At 44.4% G+C, this 21,773-nt stretch overlaps 1 protein-coding gene and 1 long non-coding RNA gene across 5 annotated transcripts in view; one reads left to right on the top strand and one right to left on the bottom strand.

Moving 5' to 3' along the window:
• The window catches only part of nav1a (neuron navigator 1a), a 77,500-nt gene that overhangs the window by 43,672 nt on the left and 12,055 nt on the right, over positions 1–21,773 (bottom strand). For 3 of the 4 annotated variants that reach the window (XM_086116439.1, XM_086116423.1, XM_086116415.1), the window contains exons 5-7: positions 20,343–21,161; positions 7,473–7,575; positions 5,371–5,703 (exon numbers count right to left, since the gene is read on the bottom strand). In XM_086116439.1, the coding sequence (XP_085972565.1) occupies positions 5,371–5,703; positions 7,473–7,575; positions 20,343–21,161 (1,255 nt within the window). The remainder of the gene's footprint in view (positions 1–5,370; positions 5,704–7,472; positions 7,576–20,342; positions 21,162–21,773) is intronic. The other variant, XM_086116430.1, reaches the window with a different exon arrangement.
• On the top strand, positions 2,562–8,084 carry LOC147210775 (uncharacterized). The gene is made up of 3 exons (XR_015101459.1): positions 2,562–2,685; positions 6,618–6,666; positions 7,520–8,084. It is a non-coding gene; the product is annotated as an uncharacterized LOC147210775 (long non-coding RNA).

The following is a 21,773-nucleotide window of genomic DNA, read 5'->3' as shown; positions in this document are numbered from 1 at the left end:
TATTGTTGACTTGGTAACGCACCCCACTAGACAATGTGAGAGTCCTCCGCGCACACACACACTATGGCGGAAATCTCATGTCGCCGTGAGAGCTCTGTGCATCCTTGTGGACTGCTAACCCAGTCCTTTGGTATACAGGTACGTATATTCATTCCTTCATTCATTTTCCGATCCGCTTATCCTCACGAGGGTCGCGGGAAGGGGGGGGGGGGGTGCTGGAGCCTATCCCAGCTGTCTTCGGGCAGTAGGCAGGGGACACCCTGAACAGGGCACACAGAGACGAGCAAACATCTGCGCTCACATTCACATCTAGGGACAATTTGGAGTGTTCAATCGGCCTGCCATGCATGTTTGTTTTTTTTGGAATGTGGGAGGAAACCGTAGTACCCGGAGAAAACCCACGCAGGCACGGGGAGAACAAGCAAAATCGACACAGGGAACCTGGTACCTCTGCATTGTGAGGTCGACGCGCTAACCACTGGACCACAGGGCCGCCCCTTTGGTATACAGTACTTTTATAAGCACGCCATTTTAGAAAGCCATGGACTGTCAGCGATTATCCTTTCACATTGCCAAAGAGTTTTAGCAGCCCTGAGTGACACCCCCCATTGGAGTGGACTTTTTATTTTCTTTAAAATATATTGAATTATAAATAAATACAAAAACAGAAACAGCAAAGAATATTGAGAATGAAGGAAAAAGAGAATTGAAAATAAAAATCTCAAACAACACTCGCTGTAAATCAAAACAACCGACAAACAAGGTGAAAATAAGAAGCATTAGAGGCGTGTCCATCCTAACCAGTTGACCACTGGGCCCTATCAAAGTATCATCTTTTAAAATGAAACAAAATGACGGAGAGATCAGGCAGGAGTGTTTTCCAAGCATTCCTGCAATAAATGACTGCAGCCAACTTGACTGCCAATGTCAAATATGCGTGTATGAGTGTGTGTGTGCGTGAGTGTGTGTTTGCAGACCCTGACGAGAGATAACGCAAACAGATATATGCTTTATTTAGCCGTGTAAACACTCCTATAGGCTGTTTGTCGTGTTTGGTCAATGTGCTGTGCGTTCTACAAAACAGCAATAAAACGTTTCTGCACCAGCGCACGAAAAACAAATACAATAAGAGGGTTGTCACTGAAAAGGGAGGTGTCAGGAAAGGGTTGGAGGTGGGAGTAGGTCTGCGGGAAGACCCCATATGCTACTTCTCTGTTAAATCCGTTCATGCGTTCTGCGTGTACTTGTGGGGGCGCTTCCTTTGTGCCACTTTAGCACACACTCAGATTAATGTCATTAGAGTTTGTCAGCGGCACCCCGCTGTTACGGATGGTGCCAGTTACAGGAAACGGGCAAAGATGCTCAACATGGTTCAAGATTACTGAACTGCTTTACAACGCAAGCGTGAGATTTGAACATGTTTTGTGGTTTTTATACTGTACTATTGTTCTCTTAGGTGTGGTGATCCAAAAGGGGTGCCGCGACGTATATTAACACGGCAAGTCATTGATTACACGCCACATTGAGCAGACGGACTCCAAGGAGAAGTGCATGAAGCCATCAAGGCTCTCAGAGGTGGAGCGGGTCGGGACTGACGAGCGCAACACATGTGCTGAAACGTCCCAAACTGTCGCTGACAATTTTTTATGGAAAACACACGGCATATCCATTCAGTTTTCAATTCTTTCGGTTTTGTAGGGCACCAGAAACAAAAGAAGAGTTGGTATCAGTTTGAGGTGCCTCTATATCAACACAAACAAGTTGAGAGTTTCCACTGAATTTCACAGTCATCATATTAAGTAGCTGATATGCTGTTAGAAATGCATATTGGTCAAGGTCGCACACCTTTTGGAGGGAGTTAATTTAGTGCAAGCACGTACTGTACATGCAAACCGCATAAGTCAGCTTGCCAACAGCTGTAACTGACAATTCCAAGGGCCAACCTGCCTGTCGGCAGTGTCGGACCACTTTGTCACGTCACCTTTTCTTCCATTTTTATTTCCTGTAGGTGTGATGGCCGGGTGTCCCAAATAACATTGTGGGATTTGTGTGTGTGTGTGGCATGAGCTGTATCACTGGCATTGTTTTTCCCCCCTTTCATTCACAGCATCTCATTTAGACACGATCATCACTCACTGTGTGTGTATACAGGGTGGGGCAGAGTTGCTGAGTTGCTTTTGGGGAGGAGGGGACTGAAGTGGCCAGTGACTCATTGCAGAATGGATCGTGTTCTCAAAAGGAGGGAATCCCTGTGTGTGTGTGTGTGTGCGGGGGGGGGGGGGGGTATACGAGAGGGATTAATTATTACTTGGCCAGCAGATGGGGATAGAGTACAGCTTTTCTTACCTGCTTATTTTTAAAGTATAAATATGCACTTACCAATACACACGCACATGCACACACAGACACGCACACAAACACAAAAATTTGGAAGTAAACGACTTTTTGTCTCTTTCACTTCCCTGCACTATTAAACCTGGTAAAAGCAGAAGAGCCCACTTCTACTTTTGCACAACGACAGCACGAACAAAGCAATGTAATTTAAACAAGTGCCCGCACAGTTCCAACACATGGGAGGAAGCTTCAGTGATTTTTGGGCATCTGTACATCCTGCACCACAGGACTACATTCATAATTCACGATCTCAAGCGAAGCTGCTTGTGTCGCAGGGTAACCATGGAAACCGTGAGTACACTAATGGGAGATGGCTGAGGGTGAGAGCTCAACCAAGCCTAAACCAAATCGTCTGCGTCCAGCAGAGCAGAAAACAAGCGGCACGCTCATACAGTCGTGGGCACGCGCATGTGTGTGAATATATGAGTGTGTGTGTGTGTGTGTGTGTGTGTGTGTGTGTGTGTGTGTGTGCGTGTGTGTGTGTTAAACCGGTTTGCTCATCTTTGTTGAAGGCTTGCTCTTCTACTCTAAGTGTAAACTGGATTTGGGGGCGAAAAGAATATATGGCGAGCACCGAATCCCAACACTGGATGAGAGTGGCCTCCAAAGTTACAGACCTGACAAACAATGTTTCAGCAAAGCCAAGACCTACTTTCGCAATCAATGATTTATGGAACATTTACACATGTCACAATTCCTCACGACTAAACAGATTTCCCGGCCAGAATCCGCTACTTAACAATGGACCACGCCTCATTCGTGTTGCATATTAACTTTATGCAAACGTACACCCACGGGGATGACCTCCCTGTGATAACCCATCCTGCGTGTGAGAATGTGGGGGTGTGCGTGTCAGTTAGCGTGTGTGCCTGTCGGGGGTCGTCGACGGTGCGGGGGCGGGGGACATAAGGCAGCGTTCTAGTTCCAGATGTGTGGAACTCACCAGACAGGCAGAGGCCCTGCACAGGAAATGGATAAGCGACTTGAGGGGTCCCTGACTAAGAGAGTGCAGACAGGTCATGGTACAGTCACCCTAAACAAACCAAGTGTACAGGGTGATTCAGTGTCAGTCAGATCAGTCACTCTGAGACACACAATGACTCAAATGTTAGTTTACCGTATGTGTTTTATGAGGCCAAATAATAATCCTGTTTACCTACCTCTCATTCATAATAAAGACCAGAGCAAAGAACATGTGTCATTGCGATGCATCATGTACAATATCTAAAGTCAAATTCAATGGGTTGTGGCCTCTGTGTGACCGGAGAAGGGCCTTTATGTATAATGGATGAGTGTGCGTAATAAAACATGAGATGAAGAAGAAGAATCCAGGATGAAGCTGCTTCGTGTTGACAACTTGGCCAGGAAGAGAGAAGAAATAGAAGGGCAACACTGCCCCCTGATGGCAAAAAGCATCCTTTTGTGATGAACTGAGCTTTCACCTTTCAGCTTTGCGGGATGTTTTGAAATTTTTTTGGGGGGGGGGTAGTTTCTGGTTAAATTACAGATATGGCTTGCAGGGGTGATATCTGCTCAACCTCAGTCCATTAATGAATGATGCAGCTCTAAAATCAATCCATGCAGCAGGGACCTGGACTGTGTCGCAACTGAATGGCTTCTAAGGGATGTATTTGTGCGGTTACCATGGAAATGTCAGTACACGGGCAGCTGTGGGATTTTTGTTGCAGGATCTCACACATAAACAACGCCCCAATCACAGTTGACAGTGAGCTAATGTGCACCAGTGCAAACGCATTCAAACCTCTCACATTGAAGAGCTCCAAGTTCACCCCCCACCACCCCAAAACAACCCTTCTCTATGCCAGACACCACACACAAAAAACCTTTTGTCAATGTTTGCAAACAATAGGCGTCAAGATATTTCCAGGTGGAAGACAGTGATGGACTACAGCTGATGAGAATTGAAAATAATGCATGGCATTGTACAACTAGATTTATCCAAGAAGGTTCGGTGTTTTTATTTACAATCAACACCATCTAAATGAAATCAGGGAAAAGTGTGGCTGAGGACAATTAATCGAGAAGAACTTGGTAAATAGTTGTTCTGAGACGATCATAAGACTGCCTAAGAGCATAGTAGACACTTTGAAAGGGACAGGCTGCATCATGGGGTTTGTGGAAAGCATTTCTCACAGGCTAGCCTGAACGCTAACAATAGTTCGAGTTTAGGCAGTGTTAATGCATTCAATCCATTTTGCAGTCAAAGCATCTCGTCTGTGCCACTACTCTGGTCACCAGAAAAGTCAATTCATTATCCAGCGGCTCATTGTTATTTGAATCGGAATTTCCACTGCGTCTATTTTTGTTTCAACACACCTATAAAAACCTAAATTACAGCCAGCGTTCCATTTCCTTTGGAAGCAATTGACCTCATATAACATTTTCTTTCCAACTCACATTTCGCACATTTAAACTATGAAGGTTGAGAAGAAGCCCCCCCCCCCCAAAAAAATAATTCAACCCATTTCTCAATCTCTGCGCTTTGGTGAAATGACATTGAAGGGTTTACTTATATTTGTGGTGCAATTTGAGTTTTTGCCACCCGGAAGTGTGTCTGACGTCATGTCGAAAAGGTTTACAGCTTCCCATTATTCAATAGCGAGTAGTCACCTCAAGGGGATGTTGGTGTGCATGAGGACAGTCAGCTGAGTTATGCATCAAATTGCTTCCAATCCCACTGAATAAATTCCCAGTTCTCCAGCGATATCGTAATTACACTCGAGATGATGGCCCTCCGGCTTTGCTGCGGGCGTACAGCGCAAACAAATCATCTGATTGTGACATAATCTTCACGAGTTGGCCAGAGGGCCGCTTTCTGATGACAAGGCAGTGAGCAGCAGCACGGAAGCTGTAATTAACTGATGAACGGTCTTGTGATTCCCAGACAAACTCCCAAAATGCTAATTGGACACAGCAGGTCTTTACGCAACTATGACACAAGCAAATGCAACTTACCCATTCCCGAGATCATCGATATCCACATCATCATCATCATCCTCATCCTCATTGGGACTTTTCCCACCAAGGTCACTGTGGCTCAGGTAATCTCGTTTCATCAGGGACGGATCCGTGTCATCCAGATCTTCGATGAGGTGGATGCCAGAAGTGTGGCTGATCTGGAGGGCAAGATCTGATTGGGTGTTGACCGTAGATGGGGCGTCACCAGCCTGCAGACGCGGGCTTGCTTGACCGTGGTGCCATGACAGTGGAGAGGAGCGATTGGATAGACTGGAAATGGAAAATGCAGCAGCTTCATCACTGTCGTAGCACACGGTCCCCGCCAAACAGCTACAGAATGAGAAAGATGGTGTTTGAACTATGACGTTGATGATGGGGAAAAAATTAAATAAATTGCCATTCTCGTCGTTCAATCAAAATTTTGAATACCACTGTCTGAGAGCTCAAACATATATTTTTTTTCTTTTCAATTTGTGATCTGATTAGATTGTGAAGGTGGACTGTTGTGGCAGCTGAGTGTACAACAGTGGTGGCCTACACACAATCAGAACCACTGAACTACATTGACGTGTTATGGGAAGGAAAGCAAGCTTTATTCTAAAAGCACAAACTAAGTCAATGTGCTTCACATAATTCCAAGTACAACATTCAAAAGCATTTACAAACACAAAAAGTAGATTATTAAATTTAAAAAAAAACACACACACAAAGTTCCATCTCAGGACAACATTTTGGAAAAAAAACTTTAAATGACAGCAATTTCAAATTGTGCTGGCTGAAAATTTTGAGTTCATCCAACTTTTCATTCATACCCTGGTTGGTTAGCGCAAGGCAAGTTCGACTTCAGCTGTGACATGCACACATTAAATAATAAGCACCCCTGCTTGGTATGACGTATTTTGTGATGTTTTAAAAATATTGCTGTCAAGTGATTAAATACATATTGATTCTGAGCTGCTCCAGATATGTCTAGCATAGTCATGTGCTGTCACATTGCATTTTTGCACAGTATTTATGGTATGTATAACTGCGACAGTGGCAGTGGTGGTATTCAGATGTGGGTTCACAGGTAAATGTTTTTTTATCCACCTATCAGAGAAAACATGAGACATACATTTTCCCTGGACAATTTGTTGAATGTCTTGAGTAAGGCCAAAAAAGTGGTGCGCGGTTATGACAGCTCTGCCTAGTATGAAAAGCAAAGAAATTGTCTTCCATCTGCTGATTTGCTCTTCTTCATGTAGGGGAGCTCGACACTGAAGGGCAGACGGCGTGAGAGAGGATGCGTGACAGGTGAGGCATGCACCCAAGGATGAAAGATACACATGCGGTGACTTCCTAAACGCAAGCCAGTGGTTTAAAAAAAAAAAAAAGCAGAGAGCAAATGAAAGACATGCGCATAATCAAGAGCATTAGTGGTTGTCTTCTTGAGCCGTGTGAGCCTGCACGGCGGCCTTTGAAGGCAGCGGTAAGATAATCCCACATCAATTCTGAAGAAATTGAACAGAGCAGACTAGGCACTCAATGACAAAATAAACGGTTTTCTTTTATTAAGAATTCGATAGGAGAGCTTGCAGGTAGTTAAAGGGGAAATCAAGCCAAAAATGTTTTTGACAATAATATATTCCATCCGCCCCTACTAGTCTAAAGACGGTATTGTGATTAATACTGTATTTGTGGAATATGAATTAAGCAGCAAAATCCACCCGTTTGTATCCATCTCATGGGGCGGCCATTTTGCTGCTTGCTGTCGATTCAAAATGGCATCACAGTGCCGAAGGGCTCAGGTAATGACCATCACGGTTCACCTGTTTTCTAGGATTGGACATTTCGCGTTTGAAAACTGAGCCTTTAGGCACTGTGAGATCATTTTCAGTCAACAGCAAGTGCTTTGTTCATCAGAATACCATATATAGACTAGTGGGGGGGGCGAATAGAATATATTATTATTAAAAAAAAAAAAACAGACTCCAGCACGCTCGCGACCCTTGTGAGGATCGGCGGATTAGAGAATGGATGGATGGATGGATGGATGGATTTTTATTTTCGCAATTCGCCGTATTTGCATGTCTGTATGCTTGCGTGCGCCTGTGTCTGACCTGTGGCTCAGCGGGACCCCTCTAAGGCTGGTCATTGTTTCCTCCAGGTTCTGTCGCAGGTCCAAGACATTTTGCACTGTCTTCTTCCTCTGGGATTCTGGGTCTGCAGCAGTGCATGCAAACAAACACAAAGGGATATTTTAAGACACTGCGGCATTTTTTTTAACACCGACAACATCCCTCCAATCATTTTCGAGAATGCTTTTTCTCAACGAGAGTCACAGGATGGAGTTTAACTCAGTACACTTTGGACAAGAGGCAGGGTACCCGCTTGTTTGGTCACCAGCCAAACAGGTCACATGTAGATAACCGTTAGAGGATAATTCGGAGTCGTCAATTGACCTGACAGAAACATGTTTTGCAAAACGGAGGATGCCGGAGCACAACAGCAAAACTGTGAAGCAGATGTGCAAACCGCTTGCGCACCATATCATCAATGACATCATCGACATGTTACATTCTAAGTGAAAGACACATGCAGATGTGGTTCACTGTTATTATTGTAGAATGTGAAGAAAAAACAGAGGAAAAAGCAAAAAAAGAGGAAATGACATCACATATAGACTACAGAAGTGTCCTATAAGTGAACTCTGACACGTTGCCCGTCAGAAAATAAACCAAAAGCCTCTCACTGAGGTTCATGATGGCATTTGTCTCAGTCCCAATTATTCTGTAATCTGCTAGGGTTGCAAAGATTCATGCTGAGCAGCTGTTTATCGAGTGTGTGTGTGTGTGGCGGGGGGGGGGGGGGGGCAATTTGCCTCTTGAGGCCCTCCCCAGGGACTTTCCAGTAGAAGATGCAGTGAGGGACAATAAAATCTAAATCAGCTTTAAAGAACATCCTTGCAGCTTAGCGACACTGACACCATGCCTGTATGTTGACACAAAAGCTGCATCAACATTTTAACCTTGAAAGCAGCATTTCTGCATGAATGAAGGGCAATTATACTACTGTATATGACCTATTTCAAATCCAATCTACCAACCATAATATTTTAATTATGTGCAATTGTTTAGTTTCTTAAGTATGTGAAAGTATGCCGAATATGTAACTGGTCATGCACATAGATACATCTAAACACATACAAGCAATCTTAATTTGAGATATTTTTTTCTCCTTTATATTTGGGAGTCAAGCTAAAGCAGCTGCACTGTTGTCTGAGGCAGCCATATGGCCCTTCCAAATTTTCAATGGGAAAGTAACTTAGTCTGTGACTGTTACAAGCACTGAGGTTCATGGCTGGTCAGGCACTGATATTACATTGAGATTTAGAAATTTATTATCCAAACTTTGTGCTGCATTTGCCATTAATTAGCAGCTGGACCTCAAAAATCTTTTGAAAAATAGTGTAATATCTGTTTCTTGTATTTGTGTGACATCATAGAAAGGGGAAGAGCCAGGTTGGGCGAATATTGGCTCCGGCAGTTAGTCTGAGTGGAGAGCGCGTGGACGTGAGTTGTGGCTAACGGCAACTCCGATGAACGTGTGTTTATTGCTCCTTTTGTTTATTAAAATCGAACAGATTGCATCAGCGACTGCATGCATCCTTATGTCCACGTTGAAGGGCATTACAATATATATCGGCATTCCACACAAAATAAATGGCTAGCGGTTCTAGTGGTTGAGAGAGACCTTATTATATAGTGCAATTTCTTACTTATTTAAAGGTTTACTCGTTGTATAATAAAGTGTCATGCAGAAAAATTAACTGGCTAATACAGTGGCACGGACGGAGGCTCCCTGCCGTAGTGGCGATGCAGAATCCTGTCTGCCTCACCTCACATTATATCTGCAGTTTTAATCAACCAGTCAAGCACAAATACGAAATACATCAGAATGACTGGAAAATAGGAATGTATATTACAAGTGTCTGAAGACATCAAAGTATTTGAAAATGGGAAGCGGCACTTGCCAAAAGCCTCCTCTGCTGGAGTACACAAATATTTCCACGAGATGGTTCTGTCGCGCTTTTCGACATCTGCTTTTCGTGAGGGATTGCGCAATTTGAGGTGAGGCTAGCTGCTCATGCGGTACTTCCCTTCTCACCAATGTCAGATATTTGAACAGGAAAAATATACATTTCAGCAATTTAATAACAAAATCATGGGCACCGTAGGTTTCAAAAAGAAATTCAATACAAAACCAGAGAACTAAAATGGAGAATAATTTTACGCCTTTTTTTTAACCACCCTGCGTTCTGATTTGATCAACTCGATCAGTGGTTCTCAACATGGGTTCGATCGAACCTCAGGGGTTCGGTGAATCGGCCTCAGGGGTTCGACGGAGCCTCTGCCATGGAGGTTAAGACACACCCGACCCAAAATGTCAATTAGTTATGACACGCCCGCTTGGCCACTCCTGGCTGCAGATGATCACATGACATTGCTTGTCCAATCAGTGCGGGAAATTTAGTTCGCTCAGTCGTCAACGTGTGACTGTCGTGATAGTGTGTTGTGTTTGTTTTTTTAGAATTTTTTTAATACATGCTATGTCGAAACAAAAGCGGTCAGACAAATGTTTATAACGTGGATTCACTGGAAGTGATGGGACTCAGCGTCTTATTTGCATGATTTGTCATGCTAAGTTGAGCAACACAAAACTGAAGGAAAACTTCTTGAATCATATTTTTATTTTTCCCTAATGAAGGGTTCGATGAATGTGCATATGAACTGGTTGGGTTCGGTACCTCCAACAAGGTTAAGAAGCATTGAACTAGATTGTTGCAAAGGTGTACAAAACCGAAAAAAATGTCTCAAATCACACACATACAATAAGCTAATCAAGCCACTATGACCTCTGCACTCTGTCTTCCTTGTGTGCATTCAATAGTGTGACAGGGGGTGGTGATAAAAGAGATGTAATGGTAAGATAAAGGACAGTCTGTTCAGTCTCTTCAATAGCCAATTTCAAATGAGCAGCTGACCCCACGCAGAGTAAGATGAGTCAAACTCGAAGCAACGGGTGGGGAACAAAAAGAGAAATTTGTCATGACTATATCAGAGAGACCCCTGTGTGGCCGCCAGCTGGAGCGCTTGACTCAATTTTAAAAAGTGACATCATTCTTAAATTTCTGTCTCATTGCAAACATTACCACAAAAATAAGCTGAATCTGATCAAATATTTATTATAAAACAAGAAATGCCGATCAGTGTACTCCCTGCCTTAAACAAGCGAGTCCAGATGGCGAGTGAGGAGATGAAGTGGGGGAACAAGCCTGCTTGAATGAGAAGGCAAACTGTGTGTTGATCGCAACAACAGCTGCAGACAGAACACCGCAAACATACAAGTGTAGTGTGTATACTCGGACGTACGCGCACACGTCAACACACGCAGGAACACTTGGCTCATACCCCTCCAGGTCAAGGATTGAGTCCCCCAAAGGAAAAATGGCCACAGACAATTGAGCAGGCAGCCCCAAGGGACGGACAGCTCATTGAGGAAATGATGAGCTCCAACCGCCGGCCACTCACGCGATGTTAACAGAGAAACGTAAACTAGAGCACATCATTTCTTTCAGTGCTGTAGAACCGCTCTGTTTTATGAGGGAGAGTATAGAATAGACAAAAATAGCATTCGCCTCTCACAAACACATAAACGAATCCGTCAGACAACGACAAAATAAAAACTGTGGCACACAATAAAAAAAACTCCCATTCACTAAAACATCTCTGAGGCACACCAAAATAACTCACACTAACCACTGTCTCACACAACAATCAAAAAGGGCTTTTAAACGCAGAAAAGGAAATCTTACACGCACCACCAAAAATAAAAAAAAATAAAAACTGTAATGGAAACCAAAAAGTCTCAAGCGCCAAAAAAAAATTCTTTTTCACACGCACAAAAAATAAACTTTCATGCACCAAAAAGAGTTTAACATGCAGAAAAATCGCAACAAAAAGCTTCTTAGACACACAAAAACTCACACATAAACACTAAAGCATCTTTCACACTCATGCCTAAAAAACTTTCACCGCAAAAAAAAAACCTCTCTCTCTCTCTCTCTCACACACACACACACACACGCACGCACACACACACACACACACACGCACACACACACACACACACACACACACACACACACACACATTCACACACACACACACAGATGTAGGCCTTAATTGAACACTTTTAATTACCCCAAATGCAGGCTTTGCTTAATATTAACATCAAATTGATTGGATACGGTCTAGATTACTGTGCATGCGCTTGTTTAAGCGTGCACGTCCGTAAAATGCTTACTGGCCAGCATCTGTTCTGGCCCCGGTGGTCCCAGCTGGGACATTTTGGATGGTGATGGGGGATTAGAAATTCAAATATTCTTGTCAGAGCCGGCTGCTCCCCAGGGGTGCACATGAATCACACTGATCTTGTTTAAGCGCCTGTGTATGAGTTTTCAAGCTTGCGTGCATGCGGGCTCCATGTCTGTGTTACGGAGCGGGGGGGATCCCACTGGCCTCAGTGAGTCACACTCGTCTTCATATATTTAACCTTGAAAAGTTAAATCGTAACAAGGTTGTGTTGGGAGAGAGTGTTTAGGTTTGGTTGATATACAGTCAAGAAGTGAAATGAAAGACAAGAGGAAGTAAGAAGTCAGGAATAAAAAGTAAAAAAAAAAAAGTAGATGGCGTGCAGGGATTTTGCCAAGAAACTGCTGTGTACTTGTTTTGTTCCCCTGGGTCGCTTGTCTCTTCTGTCCATTAGCCCGACAGAAACTCCCCAAAGGTAGACTAATGGTTTTGACCTTGTCGAGGTTTGAGTGAAGTAGTGCGCGTCCTTTCCTGATTCTATTGAGTCATTCAACAGTGATGAATGACTCAATAGAATCCCACTTCAACTCTTTCCTCTTTCTTGTCTGATCCATGTGCTTTAGCATATACTGTATGTTACTGTCACGAGAAACTCCTCAGGCTATGCAGAGATGATGTAAAGAATATTTTGGGGTGGTTGAGCTTGGCTGATGCTACAAAAAAAAAACATTGGCCTTTTTAAATTTTATTTTAGAAAGTAGGTGCACGCTTTTCACACTCACTTTAGTGGTGGTAAAAAGTCATGACAGCATTCTGTACTCTTGGCAAATGACCGACCGGATTCAAACAAAGATAAGTGTGTAAAGCCTCTGTGCCCAATTGTCATTTACATCACTGGTGTTCAGGTTTGCCCCCTCGCAATGAAGAATGTGGAGTGTTACAGACAATAAAAAAAAAGAGCATTTATGCTCACAGCACACAGTGGTGTCTTGAGATACAAGTTTAATTTGTTCCGTCAAGAGTTGAACCTCAAATTAAAAACCCAATTCCAATGAGGTTGGGACATTGTGATAAACATAAATAAAAGCGGAATACAATGATTTGCCACCTGTCCCAGCTTGCTTGGAATGTGTCGCAGCCATAAAATTCAAAGTTAATCATTAATTGCTGAAAACTAAAGTTTATGTATTATGACTAGCTGCTGCATGCAAACCTGCCGGGATGGAGCAGCCAATCACATTGCAGCGAGTAGTGCCCTGCCTACAACTTGGTGCGATTCATAATAATGCTTCAACTCCTCTCTCAGCTCAACTGCACAGCACTAATAGTGGGTCGTTATACACGGAGGGTGAAGAATATATGAATGCAAGTGTTGTTAGATTATTGATGTACAGTACATACTGCTGCACTCTTTGTTTTCAGTCTGTTGCACTCAGGGTTAAGGCACCGCGACATGGATGATAATTAGCGCTCGCATTAAGCGAGCGGACTGAAAGGTTAAATAAACTATGTGGTTGTTTTACTGTAAATACCCAAGTGTCATTCTTCTTGTTTTGTGTTTACTTTTCATTCTTGATCATGCTGAGCATGATTGGTCAGCATTATTCACCCTTCCCCATTTTAGTTCCCCATCCCATCTTCATCATCATCATCATCATCATCCCGAACCTCTCACGTCACATCACCACACACACACACGTCAGTTTGCAAAACAGGAAGCACTACAACATGCTGGAATTCCTGCGCATCTGGACTCAGTGGATAAACATGCGCCCACACACACACACACACACACGGAGATCACCTGTGATATACAGGTATGTGATGATGGCACAATCGCGCCTCTCTGTACACACTGCGTGAAGAGCGACCTTCCCATGACAAAACCATGACAATCTGTGCACATGGGGGAAAACGTAATACAGTACTGAAAAGCAAGTCAAGTGATGGGCCTCTAAAAGTGGGGAAACGGTTATCTAATATGTGACGAGTGGAAAGAAAAATGGAAGCTCTGTTTGGTTATAGCTTGACCTAAAGCAATGTAAGCATGCTAATCCAAGTTAGTATATTCTGCTGCTTGACGGTTGTGCAGTATACTGTATTGGTGCTGCAAAACCAAAGCAAAAGAATTGGACTGACAACAAATGTGGACCCGACCATTCCACTGACACATTCTAGGATTCCAATACTTTTCAAGAGGAATGAAAAAAGAATATTCGGACACATCTGCGACCATAGATATTTAAAATCATATCAATAATGGAAGGCAACACACAGCACCATACTGTACTTTTATTCCCAAAGAGCTCCTATAAGTACAACAAAGCAATTCGCCAACCAACCTTTGGCAAGAACACATATTGAGAGATGAAAAGCTTGAGGAGTTTAGCACACAGATAAGACATTCATTCATCCCACTAGTCCAGGCCTGGCACTGAGTCCAGGCACTGAAAATTGGACCAAATGTAAACACAGGCACGTAAATGCCATCTTCTTAACCTCTGCCCTATCTGCTTAGAAAACAGTAATGCTGTCCTTCGTAGCGAGGAAGACAAATGACTTAATCCAATGCAACACTTGTCAGGTATGCCTGAGTAGTATTTATTCGTAATTTTTGTGTATGGTATAGTGCCCCTGCAGCAACAACAAAGATCCTGTCACAATGAGCACTTTTATCTGAGAGCCATCATAAGAGGAATACGCAAATAGAACAACGTGACAAGACTAATACTATTCATCACAAGGTGGCCCACATAACACTCTTTCATGCCTTCATCCCTCACACAATTCAGATCATACAAATGTGTTACATCAGCTGGCATTAAAATTCCGAAACTACTCAGTAAGAAAATGTATAGAGAGCAAAATACATGAGAAGGAGTCATGCTTTTCTATGTTGTGACGATATCTAACCAAAGTGGCTCTTGACTAAATTATTCGAGACACATTTTTCAACATCCAATGTATCTATCGATCTTGCTAGTCTCCCTCTGAAACATATACACATAACGTACAGTATATAATACTCCATGTGTTGTGCAAGAGCTGATGAGACAAAAGCAAGAAGCGCTGTAATAGAATTTGGGTGGAGGATGTCAGGAAGCAGACAGCACTAATGCAATGGCTCCAACATTACGTCCTTCGAGAATCACCCCAACACATTGCAAAAAGCACACAAATGCACACATATACAACCATTGGGGGTAATGGTACGCGTAATGATGCATGTATTCATATTGCTCATGGTCACCATCGTCAACCACAATGGCTCAAGGTGACACAATCCCTTTTAAAGTCCAACTTGCGCTTTGTCCGTGACAAGTATCTGCTCTGCTGTCTGAGTGGCGACACAGTGCTGGATCCCATCAACTATCATCGTAGTTGAGTGAATTGAAGAGGATGCGGGAGGACTGAAAGGACACTTCATGTCGCAAGCGTGTCTATTTGTTGTGTCGTTACCTCCTCGATGAGGCGTCGACTGCCTGGAATGTCGAACGCGGCAAAGAAAGACTCAGCGATATGAGTGCAATTAGGCAGGCCGAGTATGCATGAAAAGTAGGCAAAATTAATGCGCCTACAATAGAGACAGGGGAACATATGACAACACTATTAGTGGCACACGCGGAAGTCATTTCTTCGACTTTTTTTTTTTAAATTTGCTCCTCTGAAGCAATCATTGTTCTCCAGACAGCTGCCAAGGATGCTGGAGAGACCTTCGCATGCACAAACACGCCCTCATACACACACTGTCGCATTGTGGAAGCACATTGGTATTCAAGGCGACCTTTAAGGACGCATGTGTCGCTCCATTGTCTTTTACTGTATCTGTGGTCAGCACGGGCGCCCTGGGCTCAGCCGACAGTGAAAATACACATGTAAAAACGACACTTGTGATCTTGAACCTAAATCTGCAGTATCTGCTCTTCATGAAGTAAAACTCCCCATCAAGCCAAATCTCGATCCAAACAGATGTCCTTTCGGCTTTGACTTGTAATGCCCTTTAAATTTGATGGTCTTTTCCAGGATCATAGATCTGTGATTAGTGCAATGGAGGCTGAATCTTTTCATTATCTTGATGCAAAGACTAATCCGAGCGCTTGCTGAATCTTAGAACAGATCCTCTCATGCTGAGAAAGGTCCATGCTTGAGGTTTTGCGCTCTCTCTCTCTCTCTCTCATGCGCATGCACACACACACGCACACGCACACACCTCATTAAGGGTACTGGATGGAACCCGAAGGTGTAATTAAAAAAAGACATCTGAGGTTCAAATGCATTTGAACCGAAGCAATCCAACAGCCTATGCAACATTCAAATCGAGGTGAGCTCCCATAATGAATTTTATTCGCGAGGTTTATGAAACTGAACGGTTAAACCAATCAATTAGGCTCCGCTGGATGTATGTACGCGCTATTTTGACGTTCAGCCTGTGAGAATCATGTTCTTTGATTTCTCCAGTGCCTTCAACACCATCCAGCCCAACTTGCTGGGAGGCAAACTGCAGAACGCCGGAGTGGACCACCATCTCACAGCATGGATCATAGACGACCTCACAAATTGGCCGCAGTACGTAAGGTTGCAGAGCTGTGAGTCGGACAGGCTTCTCTGCAGCACTGGAGCGCCGCAGGGAACTGTTCTGGCTCCATTCCTGTTCATCCTCTACACCTCGGACTTCAGACACGCCACTCCAAACTGCCACCTTCAGAAGTTCTCCGATGACTCTGCGATTGTTGGCCTCATTACAGAGGGGGACGATCGGGAGTACAGGGGAATGACAAAGGACTTTGTGGACTGGTGCCAGCAGAATCTCCTCCAGATCAACCCTAGGAAAACTAAGGAGTTGGTTGTGGATTTCTGCAGGAAACAGTCCTCACCAGCACCGATGAACATCCAGGGTATGGACATAGAGAGGGTGACCTCCTACAAGTACCTAGGTGTTCTTCTGAACAACAAACTGGACTGGTCTACAAACACGGACACCCTGATTAGGAAAGGACAGAGCCGACTCTTCCTACTCAGGAAACTGAGGTCTTTTGGGGTTCAGGGGTCGCTCCTTAAGACTTTCTGTAACTCGCTGGTGGCCTCGGCCATCCATTATGGCATTGTCTGCTGGTCAGGCAGCATCTCAGCCCGGGACAGAAAGAGACTGGAGCGACTGGTCAGGAAGGCCAGTTCTGTCCTGGGCTGCTCCCTTGACACTCTGGAGGAGGTGGGCAACAGAAGGATGCTAATTAAGCTAAAAGCTATGATGGACAGTCCCTCCCACCCTCTCCAGCCCGCCCTGACAGCACTGGGTAGCTCCTTCAGCCAGAGACTGTTACACCCGCGCTGCAAGAAGGAGAGATACCGCCGCTCGTTCCTACCGACTGCTGTCAGGCTGCTGAATAAAAATAGCAACAATTATATTAATAATAATTAAATGATGTGAAAAGGCGGCCCGGTAGTCCAGTGGTTAGCACGTCGGCTTCACAGTGCAGAGGTACCGGGTTCGATTCCAGCTCCGGCCTCCCTGTGTGGAGTTTGCATGTTCTCCCCGGGCTTGCGTGGGTTTTCTCCGGGTGCTCCGGTTTCCTCCCACATTCCAAAAACATGCATGTCAGGCTGATTGGACGCTCTAAATTGTCCCTAGGTGTGAGTGTGGGCGTGGATGGTTGTTCGTCTCTGTGTGCCCTGCGATTGGCTGGCAACTGATTCAGGGTGTCCCCGCCTACTGCCCGAAGACGGCTGGGATAGGCTCCAGCACCCCCCGCGACCCTAGTGAGGATCAAGCGGTTCGGAAAATGGATGGATGGATAAATGATGTGAAAAACAACTGTAAATAGCACTGCGATTTATCCATTTTGTATTTATATTGCACTTAATTGAACGGTGTTTGTTTGTTTTTTCTTCTTTCTGCCTACATTCTTGCTGCTGGAGGCTGTAAATTTCCCCAGTGTGGGACAAATAAAGGATATCTTAAATTTCTGAAGATGTGTACTCCCAAGTCCACATGTGCTACTCATAGACCACAAATCAAATTCAGTAATTCTCTACATCCAATTAACAAAAATCTCTTAATCACTCATTGGTGGAACTGGCCTATTGTCCCTATTAGGGAAAAACTGACACTAATCTTCAATCTCTTCTCATGATGCATCAGGCGTAAATCAGCTGACTGGTTTTCGGCTTCATTTGAGAGCATGATGTTTCTTCCTATTTTGGTTCATATAGTGCGCATTATTTGAATGAAAGCCATTTTCTGCTTGCTTCCACTTCTGTTCGGACGCATTGATTGGCTGAAGGTGACCGGATAATTGGAGTTTCACAACTGGCTGCGACCGCTAAGGGGCCCTAGCCCCCGCTTGCATTATTTTGCACTTATGAGAGATAAAGCTAATGCCACTGACCACACAGCTGACCAGTACACCACTGATGCTTGGCTTGTTAATGCTGAGTGGGATAAAAATGTGCAACATATGCATACAGTCATTTAAAACAAGGATGCGATTGCGACAACACTCGATTATTTTATGTTATTACCAAATGGGGCTTTCATTTCGACGTTTACCTTTGTCGAGGAATACAGTGTTAGTGTATTTCGTCCAGAAATACTACCCCCCCCCCCCAGCCCCCATACTCATCTTGGGAATTTTCTCATAATAAGCATAATAATACATGTGGTCAATTTAATTTGAAGTGGGTTACCACATTTCGATTGGACCTCAGTGGTGTCCTACATTATCTTTGCCTAGTGCTAAAGGCTCATCTGGAAAGGACATTGTCACATTGCATACTGCTAGCTGTCACAAAACAAGATGGAGCCCATTTCAATGCCAGAAGCAAACAGGACAAAGCTAAGAGGATGGGGGTCAAGTCAAAGATTTATCTTGATGTAACACAGAACAGGACGCATCAATTTAAAAACGGGCAAATGAGAAAGCGTAATGAGGAGAAAGTGCATATAATGTATCTTCCTATATGACAGAGCGTGCAGAGCCGAAACCGATTAGCTTCACGTCCCAGTGGAAATGAGGATATGATAAAAGATGCGTTCACAGCCGCAAGCAACAGCGCACGTTACAATTAGCCTCTCCAAAGGCAGACGTCAAAACTCGAGTGCCTACGGGCACTTCGCCCACACACCTGCTTGTGCTTTGTGTGACAAAAGACTCTGCAGAAAAGAAAAAAAAAGTGTCAGTCTATTCCTGCACAAATTTGAGCAAGTGGCATTTATCATTATTTTTTGGCAATAATTCTATACAGGCATTCCTTCATGCACATGTTAATGTATGGACATTCTCACCTCCCTTTATTCCCTCATCCTCACCCTGCCTGGCTTTCAAGATTATAGGTGTGGCATCAAAACAAAGATTGTGACTACAAGCAAAGTCAATCCACAAACCATACTGTACCCCTTTACAATAGGTATACACACACACACACACACACACACAGCAAGGGTAAGGTGACGCGGGCTGGGAATGTGGGGCTGTGCAGGACAAGAATTTGACAATATCAAACAGATTTCTTTGAATGATATCAAATCTTAAGATTTTTAAAAACTGACATTTCTACAACTGTTGGCAAAATGAGTAAGTACATGACTAATTTCTTCTCCTAAACGTTGCCCGCGGTAATGGGGGGAGGAGGAGGCGGTAGGGTAGGTAGATGGTGACCATCTGTCCATAGCCTGGAGATCAATGGACATAAAAGGGGAGGTTGGAGGTCAGACATGAGGGTGGAGTGGGAGTGGTACAAGGCTAAATATGTAGCCCACTGTGACTGGAGCCTGACTCAATAAGATGACGCTCTGTTGACCAACTGACAACGCTCGCGTTAACCATGAATGCAGACAACGTAAATATACTGTACTTTTTGTGTCCTATGTGTTGTGTTGTGTTATTTTTGTTATTTTGACTTCAAAATGGCGCCGCGAGAGTGGCTGCCTTTCCAGCAGCTCCTATATTTTGTTGTTCTACTTCTTCCCTTTGCTGCTGTGAATTGGGAATTTCTCCATTGCGAGACTAATAAAGGTTTTCTTATCTTATCTTATCTCAAACATGAATATATGCTCAGATACTATATGTGGGACTGCGAAACTGTGGCAGTGTGGTAGGTCAATACAATACAATACAAAACAATACAATACATGTTATTTATATAGCGCTTTCAAAACAGCTTCAGCTGTAACGAAGCGATTTACAGAACAGTTAATATAAAATAACAAAATACTATAACACAGCACACAAGACAGAGACAGTCATGCAATCTTAACCACTTTTCCTGCAGACGCTTTGTTGTTTGAAGCAGGTCAGAACCACTCGCTTCAATGCCAGCTCATGAATCAACAAAAAGAAAGCAATGCTAATCATTTGAAATGGCTTATGTCAGCTGGTCCAAATAAGAAGGCATTGACATAACTAGCCATGCAACATTTCGCCGTTTTACAGTTAAAGCCAATATTGACAGCTTGGTGAGATTATTTACCATCGAGCAGTCAACCCCAACAGTACTTCAGAACAAAAATCAATAAGAAAATAGAAGATATTTATGGACTATAAATAGAGACATGTCCGAAGTGATGTTGGTCTCATGCTTGACCCAATGCAGAACAGGCCTAGAAGAGAGTGCACTCACCAAGCATTTGGCTGAACAGCAGCTGCTCCAGGTCCCCCAGAACTGTCACCACTAACTCTGGGTCCACCTTCAAAAAGGTCTTATCATCTTGTCCTTCTACCACCTCATTCTCTTTCTTGTCCTCATTGACGAGGGCAGCAGATCTTCCCTTGTCCCCAACTTTTGTGCCATTATTGCCTGTACCACCGGCTCCATTAGCCTTAACTGGGTTCTCAACAAGTTCTGGTCCTGGACTATGGACTGCGTCAGAGGTTTTGCTAATGGGCTTCACCTCAGCGTAAGGTCCTCGTGGTTTTCCAGGGGCTGGGATTCGGCTCGCCTTGCCCAAACTTGATGTCACTGCTTGGGAGTTGAATGGTTTGGGCTTCCCTTGGAAGAGGGACTGCTCTGACGTTGAAAGTGTTCTGGATAATGAGGCTTTGCCACTCACGGCCCGACCTGCCGTAGTCTTCCCTTCTTTGTTGGTGCCAGAGCCGGGCTGGCTCGAGTCATCGTTCCACCTGGGACTCTGGTACAGGTGGAGCTTTTTCTCAGCATCAGTGAACACAGCCAAGTTGCTCAGTGATCGTTGCTTGCGTAGCTTGGATGGATTTGAGACTGGAATGGGGATAGCACCAGCAGCTGGGCGGTAGACCTTCAGCTCTGACCTGGAGGGACGTGGCGGTCCCTGGGGTAGAGCAGATGGTTTTGCTGGGGGCTTCCTTGAGGCCATGGACTGGGCTGAAGAATCCTGGCTGGAAACCGCAGAAGTCCTGAAGTCCAGCTGCCTGGGCTTGGCTGTCATGCTAATGTTAGCCACGCTAGCCTCCAGCATCCCTCCTGTAGAGAGTCAAACAACAGGGGCATGCTCTGATATACACACAAGCAGACTAGAATAAATGGTGATAAAGATGGGAGATGAAGAGCTAAAAACACCAGAGTCGTCTTGATTTGCTGCCTCTGTGGAAGCACACCGGACATGCCAGATTCCCTGGTGTGCAAGAACTCTCACTTGAAAACGGCCAATGCATCAGTGCAGATTGGCGGCAGCAGTTTCCTTTACTCACATTTTACAATCCATGGATCTGCAGATCGGCGTCCATTGTGTAAACACACCTCCTCATAGAGCACCTCACAGATGACAATAGAAGCGCTGAAACAAAACGCAGCGCTCACTGGCCGCCCTCTGTCTGCACTCCGCTTGGTTCCTGCTCTGCATCCCCTCCTGCTTGTGAGGCGGGCAGCGGCCAACTGACAGGAGAAGCAATCGCAACAGCAGCAACACCCCCCTCTTCCCCGTTTCTCCTCCCTCCGCTTGTGCCTCGCTTGCTGGTTTGCTAAAACTAACCCCCCCCCCCCCCTGGCTCATTCACCCGCCTTCTACTTTGTCCTTTGCGAGCTTTCCTTCTATCTTGTTGTCTCTGGCTCGCCCTCCTCCTACTGGCTGATTCA

Source organism: Hippocampus guttulatus, chromosome 1 (assembly GCF_054856545.1).
Source record: "Hippocampus guttulatus isolate MCC_2025c chromosome 1, RoL_Hgut_1.0, whole genome shotgun sequence".
Lineage (NCBI taxonomy): Eukaryota > Metazoa > Chordata > Actinopteri > Syngnathiformes > Syngnathidae > Hippocampus > Hippocampus guttulatus.
This window is presented reverse-complemented; position numbering and strand designations above follow the sequence as displayed.